Source organism: Gasterosteus aculeatus, chromosome 12 (genome assembly GCF_964276395.1).
Source record: "Gasterosteus aculeatus chromosome 12, fGasAcu3.hap1.1, whole genome shotgun sequence".
In the NCBI taxonomy this organism is placed as follows: domain Eukaryota; kingdom Metazoa; phylum Chordata; class Actinopteri; order Perciformes; family Gasterosteidae; genus Gasterosteus; species Gasterosteus aculeatus.
Genome location: NC_135700.1, coordinates 5,360,698 through 5,375,365, shown reverse-complemented (window position 1 = coordinate 5,375,365; position 14,668 = coordinate 5,360,698). Strand labels below are relative to the sequence as shown.

The 14,668-nt window shown below is 46.7% G+C and overlaps 1 protein-coding gene across 1 annotated transcript in view; it reads left to right on the top strand.

Annotated features, from left to right (window-relative positions):
• Positions 1 to 11,942, top strand: part of chst8 (carbohydrate (N-acetylgalactosamine 4-0) sulfotransferase 8) — a 122,642-nt gene extending 110,700 nt beyond the window's left edge. The window contains exons 3-4 of the mRNA XM_040160650.2: positions 6,637 to 6,674; positions 7,903 to 11,942. Coding sequence (XP_040016584.2) covers positions 6,637 to 6,674; positions 7,903 to 9,111 — 1,247 coding nt within the window. The 3' untranslated portion in view covers positions 9,112 to 11,942. The remainder of the gene's footprint in view (positions 1 to 6,636; positions 6,675 to 7,902) is intronic.
• The last annotated feature ends 2,726 nt before the right edge of the window (positions 11,943 to 14,668 follow it).

The window sequence follows — 14,668 nt, the reverse complement described above, 5'->3', positions numbered from 1 at the left end:
AAAAAAAGCTCAACGGCTAAGTTAGAAGCCGAGTACAGTCCTCTAAATGCAGCCCCTCATTTCAGCACCAGCAGCTGTCCACAGCCCAGCGGTGTGAGGATGGGGGGGGTTGTCGAGCCTGACTGGTCCGTTGCTTAAACCTACAATAATTGACTTGGAGCTGAGATCGATGAAGAGCAGTCTTGCGTGGTTACTGCGACTGTCTTGGACTTACAGGAGTGATTGCACTGCGAGTCAATTGTAATTACACAGGCCAATAGCGCAAATTTGCCTCCAGACTTTTTCAATCCCCAGTGACCCTAAACCGCCAGATGAATATTATGTACAACAATCAATGAGTCGCCATGCAACTCCCAGGGTTAAATCATCAGTAATAAATAATTGTCTGAGAGAATATCTGGTTGACAAAAAGTTTTTAAAAAGCTTGCATACATTAAAAAAAGCCACAGGTTCATTTATAGTTGTGAACTACAACTCCCAGGGTGCATTCAACTAATATACAATTACTGAGCTTGCTAAAGATGACGATGTGCAGGCTAAATGAGTTCAATTATAAAGTCACGACCTCAAAGCCTTTTTAGATACAGCTCTGATTCACACCTCGAGGCTCGTGGGGAATGTAGAACTCAGGCGTGTCTGCCACGCCAATGCAAAGGACAATGCATGATTAATCAGTAAATAAATAATCAAAATGGGCAGCAAGAAAGTCAACCTCTAAAGCTGTTGCATCATCCGGGGTCCTGTGACTCTGAATGTTGGGTGACATCAGGATGAGCCCTCTGAAGGGGACACTGGCCTCGTGGTTTGTGCATGAGAGATATTCAACTAAAATTGTTTTGGATTATATTTTGGACAATAGTGGCATGGACGATGAACTCCTATCATTTGCATTGGGGCTCAAACGGACAATGTAATCATGTTATAAAGCTCCAGTAGGCTCCTGAACGTCCACCAATGAACCACTTGGTTGTGGGCTCTATTACTCCAGATATGTGATGATTAAGTATTACTGCAGTAAACTCCATTGAGACCTCCCCTCCACGGTCTCCCTCCTTCGGTTTCTCGGCCTACTTTGTTTACACAAAGTGCGCCTCCCCCCTCTGATGTCACTGGCTGCTGCGCTTGTCCCTCCGAGTCAGCGGGCTCCAGGACGCCAAACTTCAGCCTCGTATCCGGGGAAAATACTTGACTAAACCGCCGCTCACTGCCGTGTCCGGTCCCTGATCCCGTCGGCCTTACTCCTCGTCATCGGCAAAGAGCGCCGGAGTGCATTTGTCTCACACACACACAAACACACACACACCAAGAGCTCAGCAGCAGCTGAATAAGACATGTGCCAATTAAAAGGGCTCCTGCGCCTCGTCGCCGATAATTCCCTTAACTCCCCCCGGCTCGCAGCTGACAGGTAGCATTTGTTTACACGCCCCTCATGCGAGCCGCCGAGGCCCCGTCCTCTACGTCGTATCAAAACAAGCCGCCTCCCACCGCCCGCTCTGTCTCACTGTTTCCATGGAAATGTGCGCTGGGAAGCCTGTGCGTCCCTTAACCTTGAACGGACCCGGGTAGCGTCGGCTGGGAGAACATATTCTGGTCAAAATGAATTGTCATGACGGTAATCAGTGGCGCGTTTGATACCCCCCGTGCATCAGCCAGACTTGGTTCATTATTTCACCTCCCGCTGGGTCCAGCGCCCGCTGTTCCCAGCGTGAGGAAAAGAATTTGAAGATTGCACAAAAAAAATGAAGGAAGGCAAAGATTGAAGCAAATTAAAACATGAGGCGGATTATTACAGCCACCTTTGTTATTGCCCCACGGAAACGGTTTCTCTACCTCATTAAATTCAGTTTCCCATCTTCATATTTTTGGGGCTCTCTGCGGAGCTTTTTTATTACTACACGTCTATTTTAAAAGATGGGGGGGAAACCCATTGCCTCAGTTTCATCATTTAACCACTCAGATGGTTGTCGGCCAGTCTTTGTGTGCCTGACCTGAGCTCTGACGCAGTCAATTATGAGCCAAAGACAGGATTTATTTATGGCGCATGGATTTGATGTGGCCGGCCAGCTGAAGCGGCGCCTTTTTAAATTATTATTATTATTTGAATTCAAACTCATGATCCCTGCAACTTACTTCCCGGCCATTGACCTTAAGTGGGGGTCAGGGAGCCTACACACACACACACACTCACAAAGCATTGTGGAGCGTCATGCAATTCATGGATTTCCCTAATAGCTCTATCATGGTGTGCGCCCTCGGGGGGGGGAGCAGTAAAAAGAAATTGTGCTCGGGTGGTCAGGAGAATGTCATGATGGGGTTTAAGGGTGGGGGCCGTGAGAGAGGTATAGGTTGATGCACACCTCTGGTAATTTGGTGAAACTACCACACATCTTCCTTTTAGTCTTCACAGCATAAAACAATGTCCTCACACAGTTGTGGTCAAGGTCTCACGTCCTCTTTTGCCGCGTCATTGTGCGATAAGTCACGGTACCGAATCCCCACGGGTGGCTTCATTGACTATAACGCAGCTTTTATACAATACAAACAATCTTTGACCTTTATTGATGAACACGAGTGACTTAAAGGCCACAAGTCGAAAATAATCAAACCTAATCGGCAGTTCCAAGCATAAAGTCGGTCATTCATTTTGGGCCCCGTGCCTGAAACAATCAGAGTAATTAGAGATCAACGGCGCACGGAGCTGGAAAGAGAAATGTCAGATGCATTTGCGAAGTATCGCCACGCACAACACGGCGACAATGAATCACCTCTGTCATGTGGCCTGAGGAGACCCTCGTAGGAGGCCCCTCTTCGTGCCAGCTGTAGCGCTCGTGGCCACGCGCGCCGTCCTCGAGTAGCCCGGCAGGCGGGACAGATAGTGTGAGAATTACAGTGACCAGGAATCAGGAACATTTATTGCCGGAGTATGTTAGACATACAAGGAATTTGACATGGCGGTTGGTGCGTACATTGGACAGAAAGAATAACAATAACCAGACGGTTGTTTGAAAAAATCTGCAATACAAGTAGTGACCATGGTTGTTAGGTACATGTAGCACGGTAAAAAGTACACATTGTATATAGCTGGGAAATTAAGGGAGATATAAACCAGCCAGAACAAAGTACTTGAGAGGAGTAAGTAGCTCAATATTGTGGGGGACACCTGTAGCAGAGGGGTTGACGTGCCAACCATGAACCCCAGCGGTGGACCTTTTAGGTCACTACCCATCTTACTTCCTGAGAGTCGATGTACAGAACTTAATAAGTATGAATAATTAGTAAGCACTTGTCCGTAGCTACTTTCCTCCACTGGGCATTGGCTGTAGTGACGCAAGCAATGTCTCCTCTGAGGTGACGACTCTGTTCAGCATTTCACATGAAAAACTGGAATTAATCAAATTAGAGCTAAAGCCCAGAGGCATTAATCTCTTTTAATACTAAATCCTGCTGATTGATTCTGGCAAGGCGCCACGGTTCCCATTGCTGAAACAGTGGGAAACGAGTGGTTGGCCGTTCCATTCAGAGGACCCAGAGGAGGTCGGACTAGATGTGCCGCTGATTCATTCTCCGTCCAAACCTGTCGCTTTGAGCCAGTGGACAATTATGAAAATCCTTACAGCCTCAAGCACAAGACAGCCTCTCAAAGACACACACAGTCTCAGATCGCCCACGTGTGGTGTTTAGAGAGCCCTCTGCAAGCACGCCTTCAATCTCAATTCCTCCTCCTCCTCCTCCTCCTCCTCCTCCTCCCCCCCAGCGCCTCCTCTCTTTGGCCCAGTCCTGGAGGACACTCACTGAATCGCTGTTCTATCTCCACAACAACTTAGAACATCAATGGAGGCAGAGCTTAAAAACTAATACCTCTCCTCTGATAGGTGTGGGTGGTGGTGGTGCTGGGTGGAGAGAGGGGAGTGCAGCTGCAGCTCGCCATGCTGAATCACTAATGGGGGCTTTATGGTGGTGCAGCAATCGTCTGAATCCTGGGCGCGCCTCGTCCAGCTTACGTCTTCCCCGCCTGCCCCCCACCCACCACCCCGTGGTCTCTGGTTAGAACCGGGGCATTTCAGGAGGCCACAATCCTTCACTTAATAAGCTCATTATTTCACACAGTGTTGGTCCTTTGCTCCTCCACCTCGGCGGCAGGGAAGGAGGCGTTTGATGTGTTCCCCTGTCAGAGCCTCTCTGACAATGATAACGGAACAATGATAACGGATCAGCTAATGAGATGGCCCTTGCTTACATGGGTCCTAGCGGGGACGCTGGGTCGTCGCCATGAATATTCACGGGCTGTCTCGGAGGAAGAGGTGGCAACCGGGGTCACTTTAGAGGGCAAACCAAGGGCGCTTCTAAAAGGAGAAGAAAAATCTGCCTCAGTCGTCGGCCGAATGGCCGCGAGACACCCGAGAATCACAGCCAAGCGGATCACACGACCTGCGATGTGCAGAGTGGATTTTATTTGTATACGAGTTTACCAGAAGCCTTTGGAGCATCTAAAAGAGGACATTAAATGTCAGGGCTCAACGGTTTTCTCGCCATTACCGAATTCCCCTCTTTGGTGCATTTACCCCGAAGCGCTCCATTGCCGCTGATGGGATCTTTTTGTTGTGTGAATGCTACAGTACGAGGGCTGCAAATCGCTGTTATTTTCATACGCAGGGATTTTCTTAAATCCATATATTTGTCAAATATCAATAATACTGAGTAAAGAAACAAGAAAACTTTCACTTTTGTTTGATTAAAAGTCTCTCAAACTGATTTATCAATTATGTAAATGGTTGATCAATAGTGGGAACTATATAGTGTACAATAACCACACATCTCTATACAGCATCAACCTCGGATGCCTCTCAAACTGAATTACACCTCGCAAGAAACATTGTTATGCACCGTGTTTCTGAGAGTCCCGGGCTACATCTCTATGTGGAACCAGCACGAAGAATATTCTGCATCTCACAGGAGGAAGCTTCCGTCTAGCAGTAAAAATCAATGGCGTGGTTACACTGAGTGGAATTGACTGAGTGTGAAATTGCAATCAAACGGCCACTACTACCCTCATCCAACTAGATACTACGGAGATAAATTACGTTTACAAACCCCCCCTGAAACTCCCTTCACATTGTTGTATTACGCGTTTGAGTTGTGCTCTTATCGAGGGGAAAATGTACTTCTCGTGAAATGTGATTTTGCATCCCGACTTGAGAGTGAGCTTTCCATTTTCAGAGCCAGGATTCATCCACCGTTTGTAAGGCGAGATTTATGGGGTCCAACTGATTTGTGTAGTTGCTGAACGGGACAGCCGGGTGTCACATGCACTCGGTGCAACGCCCCTTTGTCCTTGTGCCTTTTTTCTTTTCCTCAAGGCCTCTGCAGAACAAACGCACAAAATACCATGTCAAATATCCAAGAAAATACACACTTTCTAGTCCAGAATTTTGTTCAGTTGCACAATAATGGGTTTCAAATGCCGCCTGGAGGTGCTACTGGGAAAGTGCGAAAAAAGGACAACACCACCAGCCGCGACGAACCTGTAACAACCGCCAGAATAAACACCTCTGAGAAGGAACCAATTAAACCATTGGAGATTTCAATTACCACCTCAATGAGCTTCTACAGATCAATAACAAGCGTCTAGCTTGGTGATGCGGTCATGACTATGGCGGGGGGGGTGTTTCCCTGGCGATAGCGCACCTCTCTGTTTGGATGAATATTCATTTAGTTTCCCTTCGACGCTGTGAACTGATATCAAAAGAGGCGCGTTCCTACATGAGTGATCATTCGGAGGTCGCAAGATCAAATAAGCACAGCGGCGCCGGGACAAGATTACAAAATGCCACGCTCCGCCTCCTCGGTCCGAGAGCATGCTGCTCTGAAACAACACTATCTGGGCAATGCGCTCCACCCCCCCTCAACCGAGACGTGTTTAAGTGTGTGACGGGGGTTAGCCGATCTCATCACTTAGGTGCGGTTATGGCCGACGTCTGGAGGGGCCCCCCCTCGTGCAGGTTGCCATCACTTCCAGCCTCAAATTGGAAGTGACAAGCCACTCAAGCAGAGGTGTCTTCTCTCCCTCCCCTCCCCCCGCTCCATCAGCATCCATGCAGCCCCACTCAGAGCTGTCAGCCTGATTATGTATCAGGAGGATTGAGAGGAGGAAAGGTGTGTGTGGGGGGGGGGGGAGATGTCCAGCTGGAGACGCACCGCTAAACACGTCGTCTGTCCGGCTGACGCACATCTGCCAGTAGGCGTGGCACCTGTCCTCTATGCGCCTCGGAACCAATCCGGATGTCTCCATCACACTGCTGCTGATCACTCGGGAGGCCGTATTTGTCCCCCCCGTTTCTTCACCTGTCTCGTCCTCACTGCTTGCTACCCGGAGCAACTTTTCATGCCTGTGGCAGCTCATTACAGAGAGAGAGCTACCAGTCTTAGACTCACAGATCAATGGTGGGTTTCCTGGGGATCAAAAGTAGATCTCCGCTAAGTGATAGGAGGCGTTCAATTACTGGGTGCTTTGATGCGTCGGAGGCTTCCTAACTCACACATACAACGACAGGAAGAAATAATAAATATATATATATAAATATAAAAAAATGTTGTTTACTCAGAATGCTGATTTCTCTTTTCTCTCCCTCTCCCCAGGCATGAAGCTCAGAAGCAGTCCACGGCAGTCCAGAGAGGTACGCGTTTACCCCGAGTGATCTGTTGCTAAAGAAAAGAGGGGGGATTGTCGGCCTTGTTCTTCTCAGCGGGTCTTATAGTGTCTTTATAGAGAGGCTGACCTCGCAGACTGCACCGTGTAAACAATCACAGTCGAATTGGGCCTCGGTTCAGCCTTGTGTGACCACACCTGGCGCTTCCACAGCAGAAAACCTGCACCCTTATGGTTTCCATCCATTCTGGAGGAATGGCAATCAGCATTTGTAAAAACTCACTCGGCTTCATAGGAGGCTCATTTTTCCAGTCTGGGTTTTAAAACATCCGGGCCTTAGATTCTCCATCCCTTATTGGACATGCAACTTAATATTTAGAAGCCGGCTCCTGCGTTTTTGGACCGGAATTTGGCACAGAGAATCTTGTGTGCTCGAGCAAAAGTCTATTAAGTAAAAATGAGGTAACATTGTCACTAATTAGCATTAGAAAGTCACAGAGAGCTTTGAGGTTCAGATGGACGAGATGACATCATGTTGTACTCAGAGACGGGATCTATGACAGGATTTTTATTATGGCGCTTGCAGTACTGTAAGGTTCTTTTGGCTGACCCCTCCCCCCCGCTTGCGCTCGTCTCTGGTGTGACCGGTGGCACCAATAAGAGTCACCAACTCGTGACGTCTGGCGCATCGGGTTCCTGCTTCGTGCTCATCCTTGCACATTAAACAGACGGGGAGGAGCCTCTCTTTTAGTTCCTCTGCCCCACCTTCCCTTCCAGATGTCCCTGCGGAATATGGCCAATTAAGTCAGGAGGGGTGAGGAGGGGGGTGTAGATGAGCTGAGATTCATGATGGTCTCATCACCTTGTCTGTTGTCAAATTTAAATTATACATCCCGTGCTTTGGCTTTATGACGCCATTATGGCGTTTAATTGAAATAAAATGTCAAAATGCATAATGGCCCTGGGCATCATCTGATAGTAATCAGGCAGTAGATGATTGTAATTTACATTCCCTGCAAGGTGTTTAGAAGACATTCATTCGGTATTACAGACCAGTTTATTGATAGGTCATGGAACGCATTGCAAAGCGCGTGTGACATTTGCCTGGAACAAAGGTCGTCCTGTGTCTGCGATGTGGTGAAACGGCACCACCAAGTGGCGTGTGGGAATACCGACAGCATAATGGGGGTGATGTAGCCCGACTCACCACAAAGTTTGTAATCTTACGCTCCTGCTTCTTGTTCTCCGTCACACAGACTCTTTCTACGCAGGACAGAGAGAGGGGCAAGTCGGACAATTATCAAACCAAAGGCGTCTTGTCCAGTCTGATCCCTCCGATGCAGTTCCCGCACTTCGAGGCGGGCAAACAGACGGCCACCCCTGGGTCCCGGGAGCAGAGCAGACGAACGTCCTCCCCCGTCTCCCGGGAGCAGAGCAGACGAACGTCCTCCCCCGTCTCCCGGGAGCAGGACATGACTGTTGTCCATGTCTCCAAAAGACAACGCAAACTGCTGAAAACAACTCCTCGGATCCACCACACGACCGACGGCAATTCCTCTTTGTCTTCATCCACCAACTCCTCACCGGCTTCCTTCAGTTTGGCCTCCGGCTTCTTCACCCCCGACAAGTGGAAAAAGCTCGCTGACGTCCAGATAGCGCGCCGTCAACTGATGAAGGAGATGTGCGCCAAGTACAAAAGCAGCATCTCCAGGACCATCACGGCTCATCACGTAAGAAACCTCTTCGTGGAGGACAAGTACAAGCTGCTGTACTGCCAGGTGCCCAAGGCGGGCTGCTCCAACTGGAAGAGGACCCTGATTGTGCTGGCAGGCCTGGCCCCCAACGCTCGGAGCATTAAACACGACACGGCCCACGGGGGGCGCTACCTCAGGGAACTCAACACCTTCGACCGGAAGGGGATCATGCACCGCCTGGAGACCTACACCAAATTCATGTTTGTCCGCGAGCCCTTGGAGAGAATGGTGTCAGCCTACAGGGACAAGTTGGAGAATCCCAACGACTACTACCACAACCTGTTCGGGAAGCCCATCATCTCCAAGTACAGAGCCAACCCGTCCCCAGAGGCTCTCAACACGGGCAACGGCGTCACGTTCAAGGAGTTCGTCCAGTACCTGCTGGACGTCCACCGGCCCGTGGGAATGGATATCCACTGGGACCAGACCAACCAGCTGTGCAATCCCTGTCTCATAGACTACAATTTCATCGGAAAGTTTGAGAACATGGAGGAGGAGTCCAACTACCTGCTGCGGTTGGCCGGCGCGCCGCCCAACGTCACGCTGCCCAGTTTCAAGGACAGGAACCCGGCTGACAAGAGGACCTCCACGGACATCACACAAAAGTACTTTTCGCAGGTGAGCGCGCTGGAGAGACAGCGCATGTATGACTTCTACTACACGGACTACCTGATGTTCAACTACACCAAGCCTTTCAAAGATTTATACTGAACAACTCCAATCAACTTGAAGCCCCAAGTCACATTCCACGTCACCACCATGACAGTCATTTTGACATAAAGAGGCTATAATCACATGCTCACATGGATGGTTGCCTCTAAGCATGGAGGCAAACGTCCTTCTAGAGTCCACGGAAGCTGCTTTTATATGCATACCTTTCTACCAGAATATCTTATCATTTTCAAACTGTCTGATCAACATGTATTATAACTACTTTAAATTGTCCTTAAATTAATTATATTTAGTCACTACCAATACATGTTGAGTAAAATTATTAATGTTATGCTTCTTAAAAAAAAAGAAAAGAAAATGTTTTTTGATCAATAGGCTTTAAATCATGCCTTACTGTGAGTCAAATAGCATTTGCAATTTTGTTTAATGAGTCCATTCAACATAGGCGCCACATGTGTGCAATTTAGTATAGGTGCTAATTGCATTCCTAAAGTCGCAATTGATTTAGGAGCAACCACAAGCTGCCCTCTGCAATAGTGGTAAGATAAAATTGAATATGAATATAGCTGCTTTGGTTCAGACTAAGACTCTGTCTAACGTTAGTAATGACCACCACAGTGTGCTGCAATGACTTAATTTGCATCAGCCATTTGACTCACAGGCATACCTCCTCTACTAATGCACCCTAATGCAGACATTCAATGTAAACGGTTTTATTGAACACAAACCGTAACACCATGAAAACACTATAAATAGTACACAACTTTCAAATGTGTCAAGCGCTGCCCATTCTGAAGCCGTGTGCACCCATTGTAGCAGATTTTTGTACTTTTGTCAGAAAGCTTCGTGCTTTGGTCTGAGACACGGGCCGTAGGTCACACACCCCCCCCCCGTCACTGAGGAGATACTTCACCGGCGTGGCTGTCAAAGGCAGCACATCCAGGTACAGCACCTTTTAATGCCCAGTGGTGCCACAGACGCACTCAAGGATAACCACAAAATCTGATGTTTGGATTTTTGTTTGATGATTTGGACCTTTTTATTTGGTTTAAGAAAAGAGCGTCCAAAAGGTATCCACCTATCTCACTAACTGGCTGTACACTGAACTCCACATACTGTACGTATCACATGTATTCTACACCACCGTATAGGCTATTTCCCCTGACGCTACTGTGTACAATTGTATAATGGGCATTCAGAGGACTATCTATTTTTCTATGTATTTCTAAAATATATATATACATAGTCAGTGCTTATGGTGAAGGTATGTTCATTTTCTTTATGATGTCATTTGTTGTTGCTTTAGAAATAACAGTGTGGACTTGTCACGTAACAGAAGAGTTATATAAAAATATATCCACCAACTGAAAATGTACAAGACTAACTCTCAAGAAACTAAACAACTACAAACATTTGTGCTGCCAGGAGATATCTCGCTTAGTCTGATGATTTGATTCCACTCTGTGCTTCGGAGGAGGTTTTTGTGATTTTTCCTAAAATGGATATTCCTTTTTGGAAGCGATCTTGTTAACGACATTGTACCCAAACTGTTTGGTCCGTCAACATGAGAATAGACCACCCTGTACAGATGAGCTGCATTCCACCGTGTTACCCATCCCGGCTGAAGACATTCTTACCCTTACCAACCCCACTGTGTGTGTGTGTGTGTGTGTGTATGTGAAAGTGTGGAGCTTTTTCTCCTGCTACTTCCCGAAACATCTAAAGACACTTGTAATAGATACAAAGAAAGAGGTCAGTTGCCTCTGTGTAACATTAACAGACTGCTTTATTTCCAACACACCAGCCGGCCAGCAAGTCAGACGCAGTGGAAACTACGCAAAAAGGAAAAAAAGAAAGAAGACTCCCATGAGGCTCAGTTACGACCTTTTCAAGATGAAATATGAATAAGTATTAAGCTATAGAACCAGCATAACCATTCATCAGATGATCATATACTGTAAATCCCAACATTCTGTTGAGTGAAGTGAAACCTCACGTACGTTTCCTCCATGTTGAAGTTGAGTTGAAATCTTGGTGGTTGGCCAGTGAAGCTCCTGTACAGTGAGTGTGATGTTAAAGTGAGCACGTATGACTAGGACACCAAAATGATGAATGTAAAGGAGTACGCTGACGCAGAAATAGCTAGAATAAACAGAATACAGAGTAAAAGTAACGGCCGTTCGGGATGGCAAGTGCAGCTAGGACCAAAGTGGCTAGAACTAATCTTATTATGAGTGCACGATGCAGAGAAGAGCCGATCTATGGCTACTAGTCTCCTCTATAGCAGCAGTCACTACTCAGCTATACGCTTTGCAGCTCCCTGGGAACGTGCGTTATTGTAACAAAAAACACTAGTAGTGATGAGTGAGGGGTATTTGTGTCATCTAAACCTACACATGCACGCTATAATCAGCTTTTAAAGACCCTTAACACTTGGTGGTAGTGCCCTTTACGCGGTGATGGTGATCGTATGAACTATTGTCAGTATACTGTGTTGGCTTTTGCAATTCCAAAATCTAATCTCGCGGTCAGATTCTATGTCGGCAAAGACGACACCTGGCCACAAAACAGCTACCGCATTATGATGAGTATTACTGCCCCCTCACTCCCCACCCCCTCCTGCCCCAGCTAATAATAAAGTTTTCTTGGTACGTGGGTGTTCGGACAGAATTATCAAAAGCGTAAGTACAGTAACAAGTGAATGTATAACTGTTTATTGTTGGTGCAAAAGTGTATAAAATATGATCTTAAGCCCTTTGCCTTATTTTACACTGCCAATCAAATGGTGTATTTCAGGAAGACATTCTTCAGGAAGTTATTGATTCTGACTGATGAGCGTCTACTAATAAATTGTCTTTAGCATTTTAAAAGTTTGCTCTCATTCTTTACTCTCTTTCCTGGCGGCGCGTTACCGAGCTCCAGGAGAACTACGGGTCCTACGAGGCTTTGCTTTGACGTTGTTACATTTTCGCCTCTTTTATTATTCATTTGATAAATAAAAAAAGAGTCTGCAGGCCTGGCGAGGAAGTCATGAGCCAAGTCGGCAAGCGAAAAACAAGAAAACAATGGCGTCAACAATCCATCCAATAGTTCCTAAAACATGTCCACCTGCTTTTTTCAGATTAAATTATCATTGCCTCAAACCTCCTCTGTGATCACTCATTTCAAAACGTCAATACTTTTGTTTATTTTGTCCACTGACCGTGCAATAATGATATCATCAGCTGCTGCAGCAGCTTGGTGATGCCTGCTGGTCCGAAACAGACAGATTCGTTCAGAGACAATTACCGATGAACACACGGGTTTATGCACAGAGAGTGAATGTCATGCTTTGGAGAGCGAGCTACACGGGCTAAAATAAACCATGGAGACAGCAGAGTGCGAGGCGCTCCAGACGCGGAGATGCCGGATCCTGTGTACACGGAGCATGAATGCACATTTGCTGGTGGCGCTTGGCGAAATGTCAGTGAGAGACTTCTTCTGCCGACAAAGAACGTGCATAACGGCACTCCTTCAAGTAGAATCGAATAGCCACGGCGATAGCACGAGTAGATCGGCCTTGAGGGCGTATCTGCTGTGCGAGTGGGAGAGTAAAAGTGTGGAAAGAGACCCACCTTTGCTCCGTATCAAGTCTTACATTTTAAGCAGTGCTAAAAAAGGAAACAGCCAAAAGTGAAATATTGTAACATTACTAGGTTATATGCCAACGATACACACACAAACACACAATATATCACGGAACTTGACTGCACCCATTGATTGTGTTGGTCGAAGAAAGAAAAATATTATTTTTTGCATTTTAATTGGACGAGACTTGAAAAACTGTCCCAAGTCATTCACTCAAATGAAACTGTGCAGGACACGGCCTGTGGATCATCTTTTATTACTCGATTTCTGGAAGGTGACCAGGTTTTTAAAAGTACTATATCCATCGATATGGATAAATAGCACTATAGGTGAGAGGGGAAATATATATTATTGATCGTCTCAAACAAAATGCCTTTCTCTAATATTGCACAATAATCTCAGACAGATGGCGGTCAACGTGTTGTAGCGCTTTGAGGACTGTAATCCCTGAGCTGATTAGTGAAAAAAGAAATTGCTTTGGCGTTAGCAAAATTGGTCCTATGTACGCTCATTTCATACTGAATTATTTCCACGAACACTTATCCGTTCAGTTGGTGCTTTTGTTTGATCAGTCAAGTCTACTTTATTCTTTATCAAAGAGCATGTCATTGTTATATTATAGCACGGAGATGATTGGGTGTAGAGAGCTATTCAGTACCACCGTATTTGACTCTTTGGCTTAAAACAGGTGCGCTTGTGTAGCATTGTTGCGTGTGGCAGCGCATGTCCTCTTCTCTCAAAACAACGTGACTAAAGCGACTTCACTCATGTACCATCAGCCCGAGGATTCGCCACACACTTCGGCTGAGCTGGTTGCAGAGACAGACTTCTTCCTGCACACGTGGCCACAAGGGGCTTTTATGTTGCCTCGTGGAGCACAAAAGCTCAAACACTTACAGACTGAACTAGAAAGATTAAAAGGAGGTTTCTGTTATTGCTTCAACGGTTTAGCAACTGTTGGAAAATCAGTTGTTGTAGTCAGCAGCGCTTTACGACAGCAGATAGTCTGTAGTCTCTGTGAACGTCACACCAGCTGACAGCCAAGACGTCTGCACGCAATGTCCAGATCACCTCGTGGGGGGTCGTGGGGTGAAATGTGTGTATTGAGGTGTGGAACATGAACGTCTGCATCCAAGATGGATCACCAGCACTTGGTGTTGCCCCCCCTACGTATTCTAGTACCATTGAAGAAGACATTGAGAAGCCTTGCTGCAATCCTCGTGTATATGTGTGTCAACTCTGTCTCCTCCTTGCAGGTATTATTTAATAAATGTCCAGTTTAGTGATTTTACGCCGGTGATCGGGTAAGATTTTTCCAACAGCAACTGAACTGATCCACAGTTCAATAATAAACCTCACATTTCTAATGCTTGCGCACCCACGTTTGAAATTGCTGCATTAATTCCTTTTCACAACAGAGAAGTCTGCATGAACACTCGTGCAGCAGATGAATATTGCAGAGCAAATCGATCACTCCGTAGAGTTGCAGATTTGAGTGCTCAGGGCTCCACAACAGCTCTTGTATAACTCGTGAGAGCATTTTGCGTGTGTGTGTGTTGTGTGTGGTGGAGGGGGGGGGGGGTTAAAACTGTGAAGGAAACAAAAGCCATCCATTTACCTCATTAGTGTGCGTGGAGAATCTTGACGTGCTTTGAAGGGAACGTGCTGCTGGAGCTCAATCAGCTCAAGGGCCCGAGACGCGTTGAAAGCAGGCAGGCAAACATCTTAGACGAGAGCTAAACAACCTCGCCTTGGATCCTAACAAAAGAAGGAGAGAGAGACTTGTTCTATTTCTCAAGTACGGCTATTATAGTTTCCTCAATTAATCTTCATGTTTGCCTTCAAGCCGGCGTTAACGCAGCCGATGAGAGCGTTTCTGCTGATTCCCTGACAACAGCGTCGTGTTAAGCACAAATACGCTGTCATTCTCCGGCTCTCCGACTGGCGCAATTGGCAATTGTTGGATTCA